This window comes from Gossypium raimondii, chromosome 8 (genome assembly GCF_025698545.1).
Source record: "Gossypium raimondii isolate GPD5lz chromosome 8, ASM2569854v1, whole genome shotgun sequence".
NCBI classification, from domain to species: domain Eukaryota; kingdom Viridiplantae; phylum Streptophyta; class Magnoliopsida; order Malvales; family Malvaceae; genus Gossypium; species Gossypium raimondii.
Genome location: NC_068572.1, coordinates 60,558,448 through 60,577,845, shown reverse-complemented (window position 1 = coordinate 60,577,845; position 19,398 = coordinate 60,558,448). Strand labels below are relative to the sequence as shown.

Genomic DNA, 19,398 nt, shown 5'->3' with positions numbered 1-19,398 from the left:
AAATATAAATAATAATTATTTTAAGGTTCCTAAAAAAGGATCAGTTTTATACTAAGGGTCTTGCAACGCGCCTCTGCTGAAAGTGGGCATAAATAAATGCAGTTTTTTTTTATGTCGGCCTAGCTGTTCTTCTATTATTTTGAGGGAGTGAACGAAATGACTACATTAGCCTCTTACTTTTGACATATCTACGAGATTTACCATGCATATTTGCAGGTATGAGCTGGAAAGTCAGTAGTGGTAGAAACGGAACGGGGGGGGGGGGGAATTAGGGTAAACACGCGGGAGGTCAACGGTCAACCATCCAATTGCTTTGCATGCAAAAAGCAATTGGAGATGGAATTACAATTTGTGACCAAGGATTGAAAATAATTACCCTTTCACGTATTGAAATAGTTGGGTTGCTATTGATTTTTTTGGGTATAAGAATTAAAAGATGAGACTCGTATTATTTAAGCACAAGATAAATTTTAGTTATTGTTTTAAATAAATTTTGGGATTTATTTAAAATATTTAAAATTAAATTATGAGTGAATATTTAATACACTGACCATGAATAATAAAGTTCATTTTATCACAGTAAAACAAAAATATTGAAAATTTATAAATATATTTTTATTAGAAATTGAGTTTAAAGTTTATAACTTAAGATTTAAGTTGTTTATCAACTTTGGGGTTCCAGGTTTTAAACTTCGAGTTTATGTTTAAATATAATTAACTGTAAACTATAATTATTATATTTTATTTAATTTTTAGGATTTAGGATTTAGTATTTATATCAATTTTGGGGTTTCAAGTTTTTACTTAAGGTTTATGTTTAAATAAATATATTAGTATTTATTTACAAGTTTAGCTAAACTTTAATAAATAAAAACCCGAAATTTGATGTAAAATCTTAAATTTTAAATCTTAAACTATAAACTCTAAGCTCGAAATTCAATTAAATTTAATCATATTTAAATAAATTTATTAGTATATATTTAATCATATTCAATAATGGTGCATAAAACTCGTTTGCTCAAGAGCGGTGATACGCTAGATGATAAGACAAGCTGAAATTGACTTATCTATTTATCATATATTATAAGAGTAAAAAAATTAATTTCTTCCTAATCAATGGCGAAACTAGGAGGGTTGGTAGGGGTCTCGACCCCCCTAAAATTTTTAAATTAATAAGGTAAAATTGTACTTTGGCCCCCAAAAATATAAAAATTTGATTTAATCCTTTAAAAATTATAAAGATACAGTCTATTAAGATGATGAAATTACATTTTTTTATTATAAAAATTACAAATTAATTTCGCCCCAACAATTTTTCTAATTTCTCCCTGTTCATAATACATACATTTTACTTTAACAAATTATACAACAAATGAATTTAGAATCCAAAATTAAAATTTATCTTCCAAAACCAACCATTAAGTATTTGATATATTACATATACACAGCACAGCTGTTGCATCAAGCTATTTAGTTTGCATAATTTGCTCAACCCTAAATAATTTCAATCATAATACATTTAATTATTATCTCCATTTATTTGTAGACTTAAATTACCTCCTCAAATTCCAAGAAAAAAATAGAATTATTATTTTAATTAATTATTGATTTAAAAATGATCCGGAGTAATCGATGATACTATTTATAGTTTTCTTTCTCCTCTCACATAAATTTATTATTTAAATTTAAAGATAAGAGAAAAAAAAAATCTGAGAAATTTCTCATAATTTTGTTGAGGGATTGAATTGAATTGAAGTTGGAATAGCAATGTCAGTGAAGGGGTGGTTGAATGAAAAGATTGTGGATCCTATGATCCAAATCCTCCGCAAGTAATCTAAAATATATATGTTTTTATTTTATTTTATAAATTCTACAAAATTATTTTATTTTTATTATGATATACATGAACGTATAAAAATGACATTGCAGGGGAGCACAACCCAAGCAATTGGCCTTTTCTGCAGCTTTGGGACTTACTATAGGAGTATTTCCAATTTGTGGTAATTTATTTTATTTTATATATTTGAAGAAATTAAGAAAAAAAAATGAAAAATGGGGGAATGGGAAATGCAGGGGTGACAGTGGTGATGTGTGGGATGGCAATAGCGGTGTTGGGATCATTGGCCCATTCTCCAACGGTCATGCTTGCTAACTTCATTGCTACCCCTATTGAGTTGAGGTGCTTTTTTATATTAATCTTGACACTTGTTAGAGTATCATGGTCATTTGCGTAAAGGTCAAATCTATCAAGGGTCAATGTCTTTTGAATATGTTTAACTAAAAGCTTTTCATGTGCTTTGCTTTCCCCAATTTTTAGTATAAATTTAAATGAATAATAATGTGTTTAGAATATAATATGAGGCAATAAATTAGGAAAAAATATTATATGCGGGATTTGAAAATTTTTTATTTGATCAGTTTTAAAAAGATACGACGCTTTATCATTATGAACGATTTAGATTTTATATTAGTGACTTTATAAAAAGTTTGGCTTGAATTTTAGCCTCTTGGTTAAATGGAAAACTTTTATTGTTGACCACTATCATTCAATTTAATTCATTTTAACACACAAAATTTTACCCCCTTGAAATTTTATAATCGGATCATGTCACGATTTGACCCATAAATTATCTCGTTTCCTCACATTAGTACCTAAAATATCATGTCACGATTTGACCCATAAATTATCTCGTTTCCTCACATTAGTACCTAAAATATCATGTCCTTTCTAGTTCACCCCCTAAAAGCCAATTAAAATGTGATACATGGTAAAATTTAGGGGTACAATAAGATGAAATGATAGTTTGAGTATCAAAGTGCAACAAAAAAAGTTCGAATATCCAAAATGGAAAAATAATATAATTTAGGGTCAAATCATGACTTAAACTTTTATAATCTTATCTCAATCCCCGACACAAAATTCTTAACTTCATCTTAACTGTATTATATTTGTATCGTGTTTATATTATCTTGTAATCTTATATATATATATATATATATATATATATATATATATGTTTGTTACAAATATTTATTTTTGATTGTGTTGTGCAGCCTTATGGTGCCGTTCTTGCGGTTTGGGGAACTGCTAACAGGTGGGGAGCCATTTGAATTAACATCAGATGCTTTAAACAAAGTATTGACCGGCCAAGCTTCAACCGAACTCCTCTTTAGTATTGCCCGTGCTGTAAGTTTCCCCTTCTCCTTCTCTTTTACTTTATGTATTGTCCTCCCTCTGTACATGTCACTTTATTATCTGTCATGCTTTTCAACATCATCACATTGTTTTCTAATACATTTGTTCATGGATTCATGATCCAATTTTAAAAAAATAAAATTTCAGTCCGTATTTGGTTTAATCTGATATCACAACTTGTTTCATTTAGTATTGTTGATTGTGTTCTTGGAGTGAGTGAAAAGAGCTCTCTCATTTCTATTAAGCTTTCGTTCTGTTGGGAGTTAATCCCCTCAAGTAAGTCATGGGAAAGGTTTATGCAACCCCAAGCCCGTGGGACTTTTAAGTGCCACATGTTGATTGAGTATAGTCTATCTATTTGCAACCATGCAGTACTTGATATGGTTATCTCAGTGGTTAACCAAATAAGGTCTTCGTGATTGACCTGACGAGATCTTCCAAGCGCAATAATTTTGATCATATATATTTTGTAATTAATTTAAATTTAAAAATTTGTTATGTGACTAACCCTAAAATGTTAGGAAATGATTGAAGGTATTTGGTGATATCATAGATTGAAATACAAAAAATTTACAAGGGGCAGCTAATCTTAGTTTAAGTGCAAACCAACTTTTGGTTTATTTGCATTTAAGCCTTTGGACTTAATTGAATTGTTCAAATAAGTTCTAAAAAATCTCAGCTCCTTCCATTAAACCCTAAATCCTATTTTAATTCCTTAATAAAAGTAACATGTGTCGATGTTTGACCATTGTCATGTTTGGTATTACCAATACAATGACTAAAAATCATTTAAGAAAACTTGTGTGTAATACATAAAGATATCATAATTAAGTTAATTATAATCCTTGATATATTATATAGAAAATTGGTCCCTCATTTGAAATATGATTTGTGGTTGCAGTTGTTGGGGTGGCTTGTTGCAGCACCCATTATTTTGGGCACACTCTACTTTATATTTTTGCCAATGTTCAAGTTCCTAGTCCCCAAGTTCAGTGGTGCTCCAGAGAAAAAAGAACATGATTCATAATTTACAGGGCCAAGAGAAGGGGGAATGTTTTCAATTTTGTAATTTTTGTATATTTGTTTGGCAGAGTATATCAATCATCATTATTATAAATTATAAATATTATTATACCTACTATAATACTTATAAGCAGGGATGTAAATAGATACCTTGGTCTTCCTGATTAATGATATAATTTCACTTTTAATCCCCTTTAAGTACAAACAATTCAATTTAATCCTTTTTTAGCTTTAGCCAAGTGAAAGAAAGTTTTTAATTATTAGCCACATCATCCCTGCTTATAAGTCTCCCTTTTGTAAGCTTAATATTCTGTGTAATGGTTATGTATTTTTTAAAATCATTTGCAATAAACTAGTTAATTCAAACACCATTAGTATTTCCATCAAAATTTACCATCAATATATACTCATGTAATGATACCGATCTCAGAGGTAAATCATTATGAACTAAATGAAACCAGGGGTGAGCATTCGATCGAATTGAATCGAATAAAAAATTTTCGAGTTAATCGAGTTTTCGAATCTCATTTTATCATCTTAACTTTATTTGAAGTTTTCTCGAATCGAGTCGAGTGAGATGAAATTCAAATCGAATCGAATATATTTGTTCGAGTTAAATTTTAAAAAATAATTTTGGGTCCTTGTACCCATCATAATAAAATTTGTCCACCTTAATCAAATTTTTTATTAATTTTCATCACCTTATAATTTATTTATTAATTTTTATATCTTGATTAGCTTTTTGCTTACTTAGTTGTTTCAATTATCTTGATTCTTGTCACTATGTATTTTGAAATTAAAATATATATTAAATGTAAAAATATGATTTTTAATAAAAGTTATTTTAAAAATAAAATGTGAAATTGATACCAATATAAAATTTTAACACAAATATTTTATGACATAATTAATAATTCAATTTTAATATAAAATGTGAAATTTAATTTAATAATATAAATAGTAGATATAAATAAAATTATTACTATTTATGTTTAGTATTTTTTGGATAATTTTGATTTTTATTTGAGAGTATAAGGTGAGAAGTAAAAGTTTAGGGGGAAAATAAAAAGTTTTGGAAAATAAAAATTTGAGAGAAAATAAATAGAGAGAGTAAAATTTTGGAGGGAAAATATTAAAAAAAATTAGATGGGTGAGGTTTGGGGTAGATGAGAGGTGGGATGGGAAGGAAATAAAAATTTTAGGGGAAAAGTGAGAGGGAGCAAAAATTTTGAGGGAAAATAAAACGTTTTGAGGGTTTTTAGGAGTAAAATTTTGAGAAAAAGTAAATGGGAGAGTAAAATTTTGGTGGGAAATAGATTTTGGGTAGATGGGGAGGTTGGGAGGGTAAGGGAGTAAAAGTTTTAGGGGAAAAGTGGGAAGGAGTAAAAGTTTTGAGGGAAAAGTAAAAAAGTTTAGGAATTTGGGGTAAAAATGTAAAATATTATAGTTTGATATTCGAATTATTCGAATTATTCGAATTCGAAAACTCAACTCGATTCGAACTCGAAATTTGAAAAAAAAATTCGAGTTGATACGAATAACTCGATTCGTTTAACTCAAAATTCGAATTTTTTTCGATTTTTTTTAGTCGAATCGAGTTTTGCTCACCCTAAATGAAACGGTGTCCACGATTACATAAGAATTTTTAAATTAAAAAAAAATAAGAAGATTTAAAATTTAAAATTTTAATGTAAAGGGACTAAATATCAAATATTACAAAATGCAAGGACCGGCAGCATATTTGACCGAAAACAAAACAAGTGTCAATATAATATAATAGAAGATACATACGTCAAATCTAGTTCAGACTTTAAACATGACAGATAATAGCACTGCTCATCACAAAGTAAAATTAACATAATAGAGGCTTTTAACTGACAAAAAGAGAACCTCTAGTTCAGCATGTCCAGACTAGCAAACTAAGCCAAAGCAGTGCTAAAAAACTTTTATATAGTTTTATACTTACACTTTCATCTATCCCACTCCAAATCGAAATGCTGCTTTGGGTTTACCTTTGAAGGACTCCCCTTGATGCCTTTAGGTGACTGATTCGTCAACCGATCCCAACCCATGATGTGAGGCAATGCAAACTGTGACAACATTGGAAAACCACATAGCAAAAGCTTTTTTCGTTTTACAACCGCATAGCAAGGGAGCAAATAATTTAACCCGAACCAACCCACTTAAAAATAATGCCGAAGAAAAGCTCAAACAAGGTTTATGATCATCTACGGTCATTACCGGTATATTATTTCAGCCTGACTAAAACCAATGTTAACATATCATGAAATTTAGTTATCATATAAGAACATATTAACCTATTTTAAGTGCCATATAAGTCCCATAGCTCTTCAATGCTATGTCTAGCTTTGAAATGACAAGATTACTCTCCTATAGTGGAAGTCCAATATCACATTTAAAATAGGCTGCAAACTACGTAAAGCAGTCGACATTCTAATTTTTATGTGCACATGTATGTACATGTGAGATCAAAAGTATTTCTTTCAAGCATTGTAGAATTTTAAAAAAGGAGTTCTAGTCCTAATTACTGATTACTAAGGTAATTTAGAGATTTCTAGTGTGATCTCACACAGATACCTACAATATTTATTGAAGATCATTAAATCAGGGAAATAGCAATAAAGTTGAGTTAGTCATCATAACATACACTGCATGCTGTCTTCAAGACCGCGAATTCCGCTGTTGTAACAGGTATGTTAAACTGCTCGTTTGATTTTAGAATGTTGTTGGTAACAGCTGCAAAGAAATTGCAGAGGAAGTTAAAACTTACATGGAACACCCTGACAAAGAAAAAAATGTAATACCAGCTACCATATCTTCTTGTGGATTGCCTTGCTCAATAACAAATGGATAATAGTTGCTTAAAATTGAGGAAACATAGTATTGGGGAGAAAATGAAACGAAAGAACGAACGGTTGTTCTACACTTCCATCATAAAGTTTTAATTCTTCAAAAACAAAGCATTGCCGATATGCCTAAGGAGAAAATGATCTATTACTTTTTCAAGCATTAATCGATTTTACTTCTAAAGGGGAAGTTTTTTCAAAACAAATTAAATTATATGTAGGTGATAATGATTGCATAAATGAACATAATTGACATATTGATAAAGAAGTATAAGAAGCTAAGTTCCTATATTTGCCTAAATAGCATTTGAGGCACTAAACAAGGTATACAAGAGTAGTTTGAGAGTATAAGGTGAGAAGTAAAAGTTTAGGGGAAAATAAAAGTTTTGGAAAATAAAAATTTGAGAGAAAATAAATAGAGAGAGTAAAATTTTGGAGGAAAATATTAAAAAAATTAGATGGGTGAGGTTTGGGGTAGATGAGAGGTGGGATGGGAAGGAAATAAAATTTTAGGGAAAAGTGAGAGGAGCAAAATTTTGAGGAAAATAAAAGCGTTTGAGGGTTTTTAGGAGTAAAATTTTGAGAAAAAGTAAATGGGAGAGTAAAATTTTGGTGGGAAATAGATTTTGGGTAGATGGGGAGGTTGGGAGGGTAAGGGAGTAAAAGTTTTAGGGGAAAAGTGGGAAGGAGTAAAAGTTTTGAGGGAAAAGTAAAAAAGTTTAGGAATTTGGGGTAAAAATGTAAAATATTATAGTTTGATATTCGAATTATTCGAATTATTCAATTCGAAAACTCAACTCGATTCGAACTCGAAATTTGAAAAAAATTGAGTTGATCTGAATAACTCGATTCGTTTAACTCAAAATTCAATTTTTTCGATTTTTTTTAGTCGAATCGAGTTTTGCTCACCCTAAATGAAACGGTGTCCACGATTACATAAGAATTTTTAAATTAAAAAAAAATAAGAAGATTTAAAATTTAAAATTTTAATGTAAAGGGACTAAATATCAAATATTACAAAATGCAAGGACCGGCAGCATATTTGACCGAAAACAAAACAAGTGTCAATATAATATAATAGAAGATACATACGTCAAATCTAGTTCAGACTTTAAACATGACAGATAATAGCACTGCTCATCACAAAGTAAAAATTAACATAATAGAGGCTTTTAACTGACAAAAAGAGAACCTCTAGTTCAGCATGTCCAGACTAGCAAACTAAGCCAAAGCAGTGCTAAAAAACTTTTATATAGTTTTATACTTACACTTTCATCTATCCCACTCCAAATCGAAATGCTGCTTTGGGTTTACCTTTGAAGGACTCCCCTTGATGCCTTTAGGTGACTGATTCGTCAACCGATCCCAACCCATGATGTGAGGCAATGCAAACTGTGACAACATTGGAAAACCACATAGCAAAAGCTTTTTCGTTTTACAACCGCATAGCAAGGAGCAAATAATTTAACGAACCAACCCACTTAAAAATAATGCCGAAGAAAAGCTCAAACAAGGTTTATGATCATCTACGGTCATTACCGGTATATTATTTCAGCCTGACTAAAACCAATGTTAACATATCATGAAATTTAGTTATCATATAAGAACATATTAACCTATTTTAAGTGCCATATAAGTCCCATAGCTCTTCAATGCTATGTCTAGCTTTGAAATGACAAGATTACTCTCCTATAGTGGAAGTCCAATATCACATTTAAAATAGGCTGCAAACTACGTAAAGCAGTCGACATTCTAATTTTTATGTGCACATGTATGTACATGTGAGATCAAAAGTATTTCTTTCAAGCATTGTAGAATTTTAAAAAAGGAGTTCTAGTCCTAATTACTGATTACTAAGGTAATTTAGAGATTTCTAGTGTGATCTCACACAGATACCTACAATATTTATTGAAGATCATTAAATCAGGAAATAGCAATAAAGTTGAGTTAGTCATCATAACATACACTGCATGCTGTCTTCAAGACGCTGAATTCGCTGTTGTAACAGGTATGTTAAACTGCTCGTTTGATTTTAGAATGTTGTTGGTAACAGCTGCAAAGAAATTGCAGAGGAAGTTAAAACTTACATGGAACACCCTGACAAAGAAAAAATGTAATACCAGCTACCATATCTTCTTGTGGATTGCCTTGCTCAATAACAAATGGATAATAGTTGCTTAAAATTGAGGAAACATAGTATTGGGGAGAAAATGAAGCGAAAGAACGAACGGTTGTTCTACACTTCCATCATAAAGTTTTAATTCTTCAAAAACAAAGCATTGCCGATATGCCTAAGGAGAAAATGATCTATTACTTTTTCAAGCATTAATCGATTTTACTTCTAAAGGGGAAGTTTTTTCAAAACAAATTAAATTATATGTAGGTGATAATGATTGCATAAATGAACATAATTGACATATTGATAAAGAAGTATAAGAAGCTAAGTTCCTATATTTGCCTAAATAGCATTTGAGGCACTAAACAAGGTATACAAGAGTAGGGCCCTGCTTAAGTTTCTCTTTTAGTAGGCTCTTACATGCTCTCACACCTACACATGCTTTCGGCTAGCCTTTTACCACACAAGCAGCAATAACAAAAGATGATAAGCATTTTTGTTTCAATGGCATTGTCCATGAACTATGCAGCAGCATCTCCCCTTTTAAAAACTGGAAGACACTGGTTGTGAATCTGATGTTAAAAGTTAGGCACATGTCTTTCTTAAGACCAAGATGACAGAGACATTTGGTCCAAGAAAATCTCATAACTGTTCTATACAACGAACATGTGTAGGTCACCAATCCCCTAGATGTATGTACATACATAGCAGAATTTTATGGTCCCATGAGTGTAGCTATTCTAACACAATCTCTATCAATCAACCATTATCCTTTCAAGCTATCTTAGAGAAAGCTGTAATAAAGATTAGTATTGTCCTACACAGTTATGCCCTTGATTCCTAGACCTGTCCTGCCAAGATTATTCTTGTAAATATTAACTCAACACTCCCCATTCTTTCAAAGTTACGCCAAAATATAGCTTGCTCTCCTTTCACAGTAATACAATGTTATCAAGTATACAAATGATACCATATGTTTCGTCCCGACTACTTGATGCTATTTTATTTTAGGAAATTTCTTAACACTTAAAACGCCAATTGTCCCCATTCAACTATTTGCTAACCTTATTCTAAGAACCTCTTCCCATCCTATGTTATTGGGCCTAGGGTCTAGTATCAGATAGAGGCATATGTCAGATACCTAAGTTTTTTCATGTATTTGGAAAGATCTTGGAGGGTCATATGCCCACATCGATGTCCTAAAATATGGAGAACACCGGTGTTGGACACGAGTACTTCAAGAAAAATGAAGCATCGGAGCAACATAGTTCTAGCAACCAATAGTAAATTTCTGTCCACTACAACTACTCGAGTGTTGATCTGAGATCAACCTGACCTCATCAAAATACCAACTTTTAACTATGTGTAGCACCATTGGTGATGATGAAACACTCCTAAACCGCTTCATATAAGTATCTGTTCTTTACAGTAATGCTACTCTTTCTTGCAAATAGTTTGGAAGTAATGTCCAGCTCTTGGACAAACAAATAAATAACAACAGCAACAACAAAAGGTAAAGTTGCTTTGAAAGAGAGCAACATTAAAGTTCAACACAAAGAAAGCAATTAGAACAGAGTACTTACTCAAAGAAATCATGTAGCCATTACCGCTATCAAATGCCTTAATACATAACTTCTTGCTTACTTGGCCAGCATTGCTGTAGCAGAAATAATTTATCTTAAATATATATAAAAAGAAAAACCTTGCATGCAAGCATTGCTTTTTCTATTGGTTATTATTTTTTTAATTTTTGAAGCACACAAATGTGCCACTAAAAGTTAATAGATATTAGAATTGCTTCCAACAAAATGAATATATAAAAGAAACAAGTGCGAAAAACTAACCTTGATTTCATTGAAGGGTCATGGTAGAATTCAGAGGCATCATGAGCACCCATGCTTATCAAAGACCCAACCTCCGTCGGTGACAAAGCAAATTTCTGCAATATGTTAAAAATCAGTGTTCCTAGCAACAAACTATGCAAAGGCCAAGAGCAAAAAGAGAAAGTGTTATCATAAACAAAAGGTATCCAGCAGGGAGTATGCTAAATTTGAGCTCTATCTATCAATGCATTAGAAGTGTAATGAGGAAACCAGATAGGATTATAAGAAATACTTACCTGTCTCTGTTCCCAATCGTACTTGCGCTCTCCAATGGCAGGGCAGAATGTCAACATCATGGAACCACGGCGATTAACTTTAAGGCCACCAATGTCGGACTGCAAACACGAGGCGAATGAAAGTCACCATTCACTAAAATGAAAACCACGTAAGGAAAATAATAACTACAAATATTTAGGAAAGGCAAATGGAAGCATACATCAATCTTAACGAAAGTTGGCAGAACAGGAGAAATAGAGAGTGAAGCTTTCCCCTTGTATATCGTATAAGGAGCAAACACACGACCATTGGCATTTCCTGCATATATATGAAAAAAAGAATCACAAACACGAGTTATGGTTAATCAATATTTGTGAAAAAAAATGCAAAAGAGAGGGACAATTCGATACCTGTAGCAGCGAAATCCTGTAGAGAAGTTGAAAAGGCAGCTCGGGATTCAAAGCCATCACCCCATTTCGCAGATTGCAGTGACCTGTTTGCAGTGAAAACATCATTAAAAGCAGACTCAACTAGAAAGGGTTCAATGGCCGTATATTTATTTGTAAAGTAAAGAACTACTAAGTCATTTTTTGCAGAACAATGAAAACCCTTTGCTCTGAACGTGATGAAATCCATGAAAATTAATATTTACCCAAAAAACAGAACCTCTAACTCTGAAAAATGAAGATATTTTTGGGGCGGTTTAGAGGAAGAAGACCAAGTTAGGGCTTAGTTGAGGTTTTAGAAAGTAAAAAATAAAATAAAAATTAGTGAAGGGGACAATGTAATATAGTAGAATAAACACTTCGATTCTTCATTCTCAAGCACCATAAATCTTTAAGTAAAACAAAATAATTAGGGTTTTTGAATGTAAGCTAAGAAATTGAACCTGGAGAGCAAAGAGCGACATTGTTTCAACATCTTGGTGTAGGTTCGTGGATTGACGGGGATATTGCTCTGGTTATTTCCCGAAATTACTTTATAGTACCCAAAATTATTCTATTAAAAAATAGATAAATTAGTCTCTTACATTTTTCAAAAACAAAATTCAGGGCAAAATATAAAAAAAAAGCCCTATTTTTTAAAAAATTTATCGAAATAGGCCTGGTATTTTATTATTTACCGGAATGGACCATTTTTCCCGAAATCGCATCCACGTCAGCGCGAAGTCAGGGGACATGTCAGCAAATTGCGTCCACGTCAAAGCGCTTTGCTTACGTGGACACAAATCGCCCGTACGAGGACGCGATTTGCTGACACATCGCGCTGACGTGGACACAATTTCGGGAAAAATGGCCCATTCCGGTAAATAATAAAATACTGGGCCCATTTCGGTAAATTTTTAAAAAATAGGGTTTTTTTGGTATTTTGCCCTAATATGTATTACTGTAATATGTAGCTCAAATTATGTATTGTAGTTAGCTCAAATTGTCAATCCGTCTATACTATTGTATTAATAATATATATTAATGTAATATTGAATAGTTAATTGATTAAAAAAATAAATGCAACAAGTAAAAAAAAGATTCAAAATTATTACCAACAAAATTTGAACAAAGGTACTAAGCGAAAAGAGCAAGCATCTTAACCAACTAAGCTAAACTAATTAATTGATATATTATAAAAATACTGTTATTATCTTAATTATATTACTTACGTTCTAACGATTTATCGGACCTATTCCATACACGTGTCAAATCAGAAAAAATAATACAACAATTTTGTAAAAAAAATCCTGTGTTTACTTCAAATAAATAAGGAAAATAATTATTTAAATGTTTCAAAATTCAATTTTAAACCGAAAAAATCAAAATTTAGAGGTAAAAAATGATCTTTTTCGACGAAAACTTCGGCAAACCGCCTTCGGCAGGTTTGTCAGTGCGTAGATCTCGAAAAGTTATTCGAAATAAAAAAAAATCGTCTCAATCGGACAACCGAGCGAAAAGTTATGGCCTTTCAAAGTTTTCCAAGCTAAAAAACATAAACGGTCAATTTTTTGACCGGTGGGTACTGTTCACGTGCGGCGCAAATCGCGTCCACGTAAGCGCGATTTGCTTCCACGTTAGCAAATCGCGCTTACGTGGATGCGATTTGTTGCCACGTAAGTAATCGCGCTGACGTGGACGCGATTTACTAACACGTCCCCTGACATCGCGCTGACGTGGACGCGATTTCGGGGAAAATGGCCCATTCCGGTAAATAATAAAATACCGGGCCAATTTCAGTAAATTTTAAAAAAATAGGACTTTTATGTGTAATTTGTCCCAAAATTCATTCCTCTATTAAAATTTTTATCTATCAGCTAAATTAATTCTTAACAACATAAATGTCTGGAATTTTTAATAAAAAATATTAATTTACTTTTTTATCTCAATTTCAATTAATTGATTTATAACATTTGATCTTGATGGTATTTATTGATAGTTTCAATGTTAGAAGAGTAAAAGAATTACTCAATTGGATGACATAATACAATATATATATTTAATATTTCTTCTTTTTTCTGTCAGGACCAAATATCAATTAAACATTTTCTAGACTAGTCTAACCTTACTCTATTTATTTTAATATTTCATCAAAATTTAAAATTATTTTATAAGTTTATCTCATTGATTCTATTTTATAAAAAAATCGGTAAAGATTATTTCTCTTTTTGAGTTGTCTATTACTTAGTATATTATACTTATTTCGACTTATTTTATACTTATTATGTTATCCTCATTACTTATTCTATTATAAGTAAATCGAAAAAATAAAGGGTTGTGAAAAATCTGGAAAAATCAAAACTAAGAATAGAAATATTTGACGAACGGGTCCTAGAATTGTTATTATTTCGACACAAGAAAAGGGTAGTGTGTAAAATTCATTTTCTATGTCGAAGGCTAAAAAGACGAAGAATACTCCCTGTAATTATTTGTTCCCCTCATTTATTCTTCATTTCTATTCTCCACTTACTTATCTTATGTTTAGTATCTACTCAAATTGAATTTAGAAAACAAAACCTATTCTATAACATTTAAATCTGATACAATGATTAATTTGTCCATCTTTTAATAAAAGAGCAAAATGCAATTTGACTACTAGTACAGGGGCCTCCATAGTGCTTTTACCATTTTATTAGTTTTCTTATACAGTGAATCATCTATATAACAGCTTCATTTGTCTGCCCAGGTTTAGCCTGTTACAGAGAGGTAATTATTGTACACCTAATACGACATATTGTTATAGGTGTTATAGAGAGGTAATCATTGTAAACTTACCTTGAACTTATATCATGAATTTTCATCAAATAAAGAAAGTCAAAATCACATTAAAAAAAAGTGAGAATCAAATTAACAAAATTAAAAGACGTATAATAAGTGCATGCATTATTGCTTTTATGCATATTTTATTTTACATGATTTCACATGATTAATTATAAACTTCATAAATCTAACAAGTTCAATTCATCAATATAAGTTATCAAATTAAATAAATTAATTTATTACAATATACTAAATTCAAGTAATCTATTTATAGATTTACGATGTTCTAAATTCATAGTAGAATGATTAATTAGGGAACTTAATAATTTATTGAATTGATATTTTTAATTCCACTCATTGAAGATTATTTTCATTTAATAAAATATAATTAATTTAATAATTTTATTGAAACAATATTTTAATTAAAATCATTTTCATTTAATAAATAATAATTAATAGATTTGTTTATATTAAATAACTATAAATTTACTTAAAATTTTAAACAACATGTTATAAAAACTAATTTAATAAATAATGTACTTCATAATTATGGATGTTTGTGTTATAAGTCAAAAGTTGTTATAGAGGGTTAAAATAAAATATAAAAAATTCAGTTCTACTAAAAACTTTGTTGTGTTATTGCAAAATATTGTTATAGTGGGTATTGTTATAGAGAAGATTAATTGAATATATTAAGCATTGGGTTAGTATTAAAACTCAACCGAGTACTAATTTAGTTGGATTAATTTTATATAATTTTTTTACAAAATAAAGTATATTAATTTGAAAGTATTTTAATTATTTTATATCATTTAGTCCCTTTTATAATTTATAAAATTTAAATTAACAATGATAAAATTGTACTTTGGCCCCAAAATGATAAAAATTGATTTAATCCTTTAAAATTATAAAGATATAGGTTATTAAAATGGTGAAATTACATTTTATTATCGTAAAAATATATAATTTAATTTCGACTCTCCTAAAAAATTTCTAGCTTCACCCTAATGAGTTGTGGGGACAAGTAAAATAATATAAGAGTGATGATGAATTTAGTAATTCTGTCTTGCTCTATTGTCACCCTTAAGACCTTAACCTCTACTATAATAAATAAAACCATTGGTTGAATTGAAGTGACTCATCGACCGAGTTTTAATTCAGTTGATAAATCATTAAAACTCATTATTTTTACAAAAAAAACTTAAATTATTATGAGAATATTTTACCTTTTATATTTTTATAAATTAATAAAAAATTACCTATGATAAATTTTATCATTAAAATCAAAACATCGACTCTTACATAAATTTTTAATAAATATATTTATTATTGTAATCTAACGTAATAAAATATATTCTAACATAAAAAAAAAAAAAAAAAACACTCACTACAAAAAGAGAGATACACGTACATGGCGGTGTTAAAAATAACATACATGCATAGTATTCTTTGTTTACATCATTTGACCTAAAAGGAATAAGAAGCCTTGTTCACACACACATGAATATATATATACATATATATATCCACATGCATGCATGGACAAAACATAATGGATCTAAGTCTACCAATTCCACGTCAGCAGAAAAAAGAAGCCAAATTATTGGTCAACTTTTGCAACCATGGAATCCGTAGTGAGAAGCCACCCAGTAATTTCTCAACTCTCAATGAGTCATCCGCTTTGAGAAAATAGACATTCATCATGGATAAATAAGAAAATTTTTATAAAAGCCCTAGAGTTTGTCGTTTTATTAAAATAACTCATTATAATCATTTACATTTAAATAACCTTTCATTAGAATTGAATTATGGTTTATTGATCAATGTCTATTTTTTAAATTGTTTAGGTTCGAGTTATAAAAAGATTATTTATTGTGGTGTGTGTTGACTTTGAGGATTAAAAATAAATAATAAAATTTTGGAGAGAGTAACCTACAATTGCATCAATGTATTAACATGTGATTTCATTAATTTTGAAGGGTCTCTATAAGAAATTTACCATTTTAGAGGGCAAAGCTATTATCTGCCCTTGTTCCATCCCCGGTAATGATTTGCTCTTGTTCCCAAGTAGCCTACGTTAATATATGTAACTACATTTGGATTAGGTCTTGATTCTAAAGAAAAACAGTGTAAAATGATATTTAAAAAGAAAGAAATGCATGAACCCCAGATGTTAGGCTTTGAAAGTCAAGAATTAAATAAAAAGAAAAAAGATGGCAGACACGCGTTTGCATTATTGATTATCACAGAATATTACTAATACCAATCATGATTCACACTGCAAGTCAATCACCCTATAGCAGATATACTCAAAATCAGCAACTTGCTAAACCCCCCAGCTATAAGCCTCTCTACCCTCTATATAAAGGACCTTCAATGGCGTCTCTTAAAGCATCTCATTCATTTTCCATCTTCAAAAAAAATGGCTTCGTTTCATATGATTACAACCCTTCTTTTTCTGCTAACAATAATGCTGGGTGCATCAAATGCTCAACTCAGTGCCACCTTTTATGCCAAAACCTGCCCTAATGTGTCCACCATTGTTAGTAATGTGCTGCAACAAGCTCAAGGAAATGATATTTGGATATTCCCTAAGATCGTTCGCCTTCATTTTCATGATTGTTTTGTTCATGTAAGAACATAATATTTGTTCCATTATATGTATGTATATATGTACATGCATGCACTAATGGTGATATACATGCAGGGTTGTGATGCTTCGTTACTGTTGAACGGTACGGATGGTGAGAAAACGGCAACCCCAAACCTTTCGACGGAGGGATATGAAGTTATCGACGATATCAAAACGGCGTTGGAGAAAGCTTGCCCTCGTGTCGTCTCATGCGCCGATGTTTTGGCACTTGCTGCTCAAATTTCTGTTTCCTTGGTATGTTCCCATTTTCATGGTTAAAAATCAGTTTAATTAGCGGAATAATCAAATTGTTACACTTGATATATTACATATATTTCATCTTGATGTATATGTACCAGTTTATAATATTGAAAATGAATAAAATTTTTACCAAAAGTTCTAGTTTATTATTTGATCTATCGGACAAGGATTAATTGGCTATTTTTTTTAATAAGAGCCTCCATAATACTTTTACTTGATTTGATTAGTAGTAAGACAATGTTGTTTAAAGAGTATGTTTTGCATATAGGGTGGAGGTCCGAAATGGCAAGTTCCGTTAGGGAGAAGGGATAGTCTGACTGCGCACCGGGAAGGTACTGGAAGTATCCCGACCGGCCACGAGAGCCTTGCTAATATTGCAACCTTGTTCAAGAGCGTCGGACTTGATTCTACTGATCTAGTCGCTTTGTCCGGTACGATTACTTTCTATTGTAAAGATTATAAATAGTTCAAACCACTCGATAAACAAACATTTAATTTTTATTTTCATGATGGTTGGTTCTTAGGTGTTCACACATTCGGAAGGGCTCGATGTGCGGCGTTCATGGACCGACTCTACAACTTCAATAACATAACGGGGAAAACCGATCCTACCCTCAACGCGACATATGCAAACACACTCAAACAACGATGTCCTAAAGGCGGAGACACTAAAAGTTTGATCGATCTCGATGAACAAAGTTCGCTTACGTTCGACAACAAGTACTTTTCGAACCTACAAAACCGTAGGGGGTTGCTTCAAACAGACCAAGAATTGTTTTCTACTAATGGGGCTGAAACAGTGGCCATTGTTAACAGATTTGCAAGCAGTCAAAGCCAGTTCTTTAGTAGCTTTGCGAAGGCCATGATAAAGATGGGGAACTTAAACCCTTTGACTGGTACCAATGGAGAAATAAGGCTCGATTGCAAAAAGGTCAATTAGAGATTATGTGAAATGGGTTTTAACTTTTAAATCAAGTTTAAAGTTTTGGTTTTGTTTTTTTTCTTTTTAGTGATGGGCTGTTTCTTTAAAGTATGCAAAAAAGTATTATCCTATGATGTTTTGGAATAATAATATTGAAATTTTTAGTTATTAATTAGAATTTTGTATTAATAATCGAATTGCATATTGTTTATTCTACTAAAAAATAGATAAATTAATTCTATACATTTGATTAAAGAGTAAACTGATTCTTCTATTAAAAATTTCATTAGTTTCTACTATTAAAAGCTGGTCTTTATATGTCAAAATGTGATACATGGTTATTCTATCATTACACTAATTTTTAATAGTAAAATAGATGAATTTTTTAAAAAATATCAATTTATTGTTTAACCTAATATACAATGACTAATTTACTAATTTTTTAGATAAATAAAGGCAAAATACAATTGACTTCTAATACAAAAATCTTCATAATACTTTTACCATCCTTAATCATATAATGTCTCATGATCTTGTATGAATTGTAATAAAGGGAACACTTTATAAATCAAAACATTTTTTCTTTAATAACATAATCCATAACTCGTGAATTAAGTTCAATAATTATGTTGAAATGTGTACAATTAAACAAAAGAAAGTAAAATATCATATACGAAGAGAATGTTCATGCGATGCAACCATCGTAGACTTGCTTGGGGGCCCGTTGACGCAATACATTAAGTGGCAAAAAAAAAAGAAAAAGATTAATGATCCAAATGAAAATGATAGGTGGTCCATTTAATTTGTTTTTCTTATACAGATTTCATATGGTTTTGGACTTTGAATAAAGTTTAACACCGCTGCATGTTCAACATGTGACAGAAATTAAAATATGTTATAATTTTTTTGTATTTTTTTATAAATTTAAAATTTATGTTTTTAGTTTTAACTTTTCAGATTTTAATTATTAACACAAACACAATTAAAATTATTTTATTAATTTTAAATTTATTATAATGTTTTTAGTTATATTGTTA

General features: G+C 30.6%; 3 protein-coding genes across 4 annotated transcripts; 2 read left to right on the top strand and 1 right to left on the bottom strand.

Moving 5' to 3' along the window:
* The first annotated feature begins 996 nt into the window (after positions 1–996).
* LOC105792754 (uncharacterized) lies at positions 997–4,223 on the top strand. The gene is made up of 6 exons (XM_012621514.2): positions 997–1,027; positions 1,757–1,829; positions 1,930–2,000; positions 2,074–2,179; positions 3,055–3,187; positions 4,098–4,223. Exons 1-6 carry the CDS (start codon positions 997–999, stop codon positions 4,221–4,223), a joined length of 540 nt encoding a protein of 179 aa, XP_012476968.2.
* A 1,665-nt stretch (positions 4,224–5,888) lies between these two features.
* On the bottom strand, positions 5,889–12,321 carry LOC105792753 (single-stranded DNA-binding protein WHY2, mitochondrial). 2 transcript variants are annotated; one of them, XM_052635358.1, is made up of 8 exons: positions 12,191–12,321; positions 11,712–11,794; positions 11,522–11,619; positions 11,322–11,420; positions 11,047–11,141; positions 10,786–10,859; positions 6,888–6,976; positions 5,889–6,309 (listed from the first exon to the last, which is right to left on the bottom strand). In XM_052635358.1, the coding sequence occupies exons 1-8, from the start codon at positions 12,220–12,222 to the stop codon at positions 6,190–6,192; spliced, it is 690 nt and encodes a 229-aa protein (XP_052491318.1). In that variant the 5' UTR covers positions 12,223–12,321; the 3' UTR covers positions 5,889–6,189. The 2 variants fall into 2 exon arrangements, with proteins under 2 accessions (XP_052491318.1, XP_012476966.2); XM_012621512.2 differs by lacking the exons at positions 5,889–6,309; positions 6,888–6,976 and adding exons at positions 8,128–8,478; positions 9,052–9,139.
* A 4,620-nt stretch (positions 12,322–16,941) lies between these two features.
* On the top strand, positions 16,942–18,533 carry LOC105792751 (peroxidase 53). The gene is made up of 4 exons (XM_012621510.2): positions 16,942–17,178; positions 17,254–17,433; positions 17,708–17,870; positions 17,964–18,533. The coding sequence occupies exons 1-4, from the start codon at positions 16,969–16,971 to the stop codon at positions 18,377–18,379; spliced, it is 969 nt and encodes a 322-aa protein (XP_012476964.1). The 5' UTR covers positions 16,942–16,968; the 3' UTR covers positions 18,380–18,533.
* Positions 18,534–19,398: the final 865 nt, after the last annotated feature.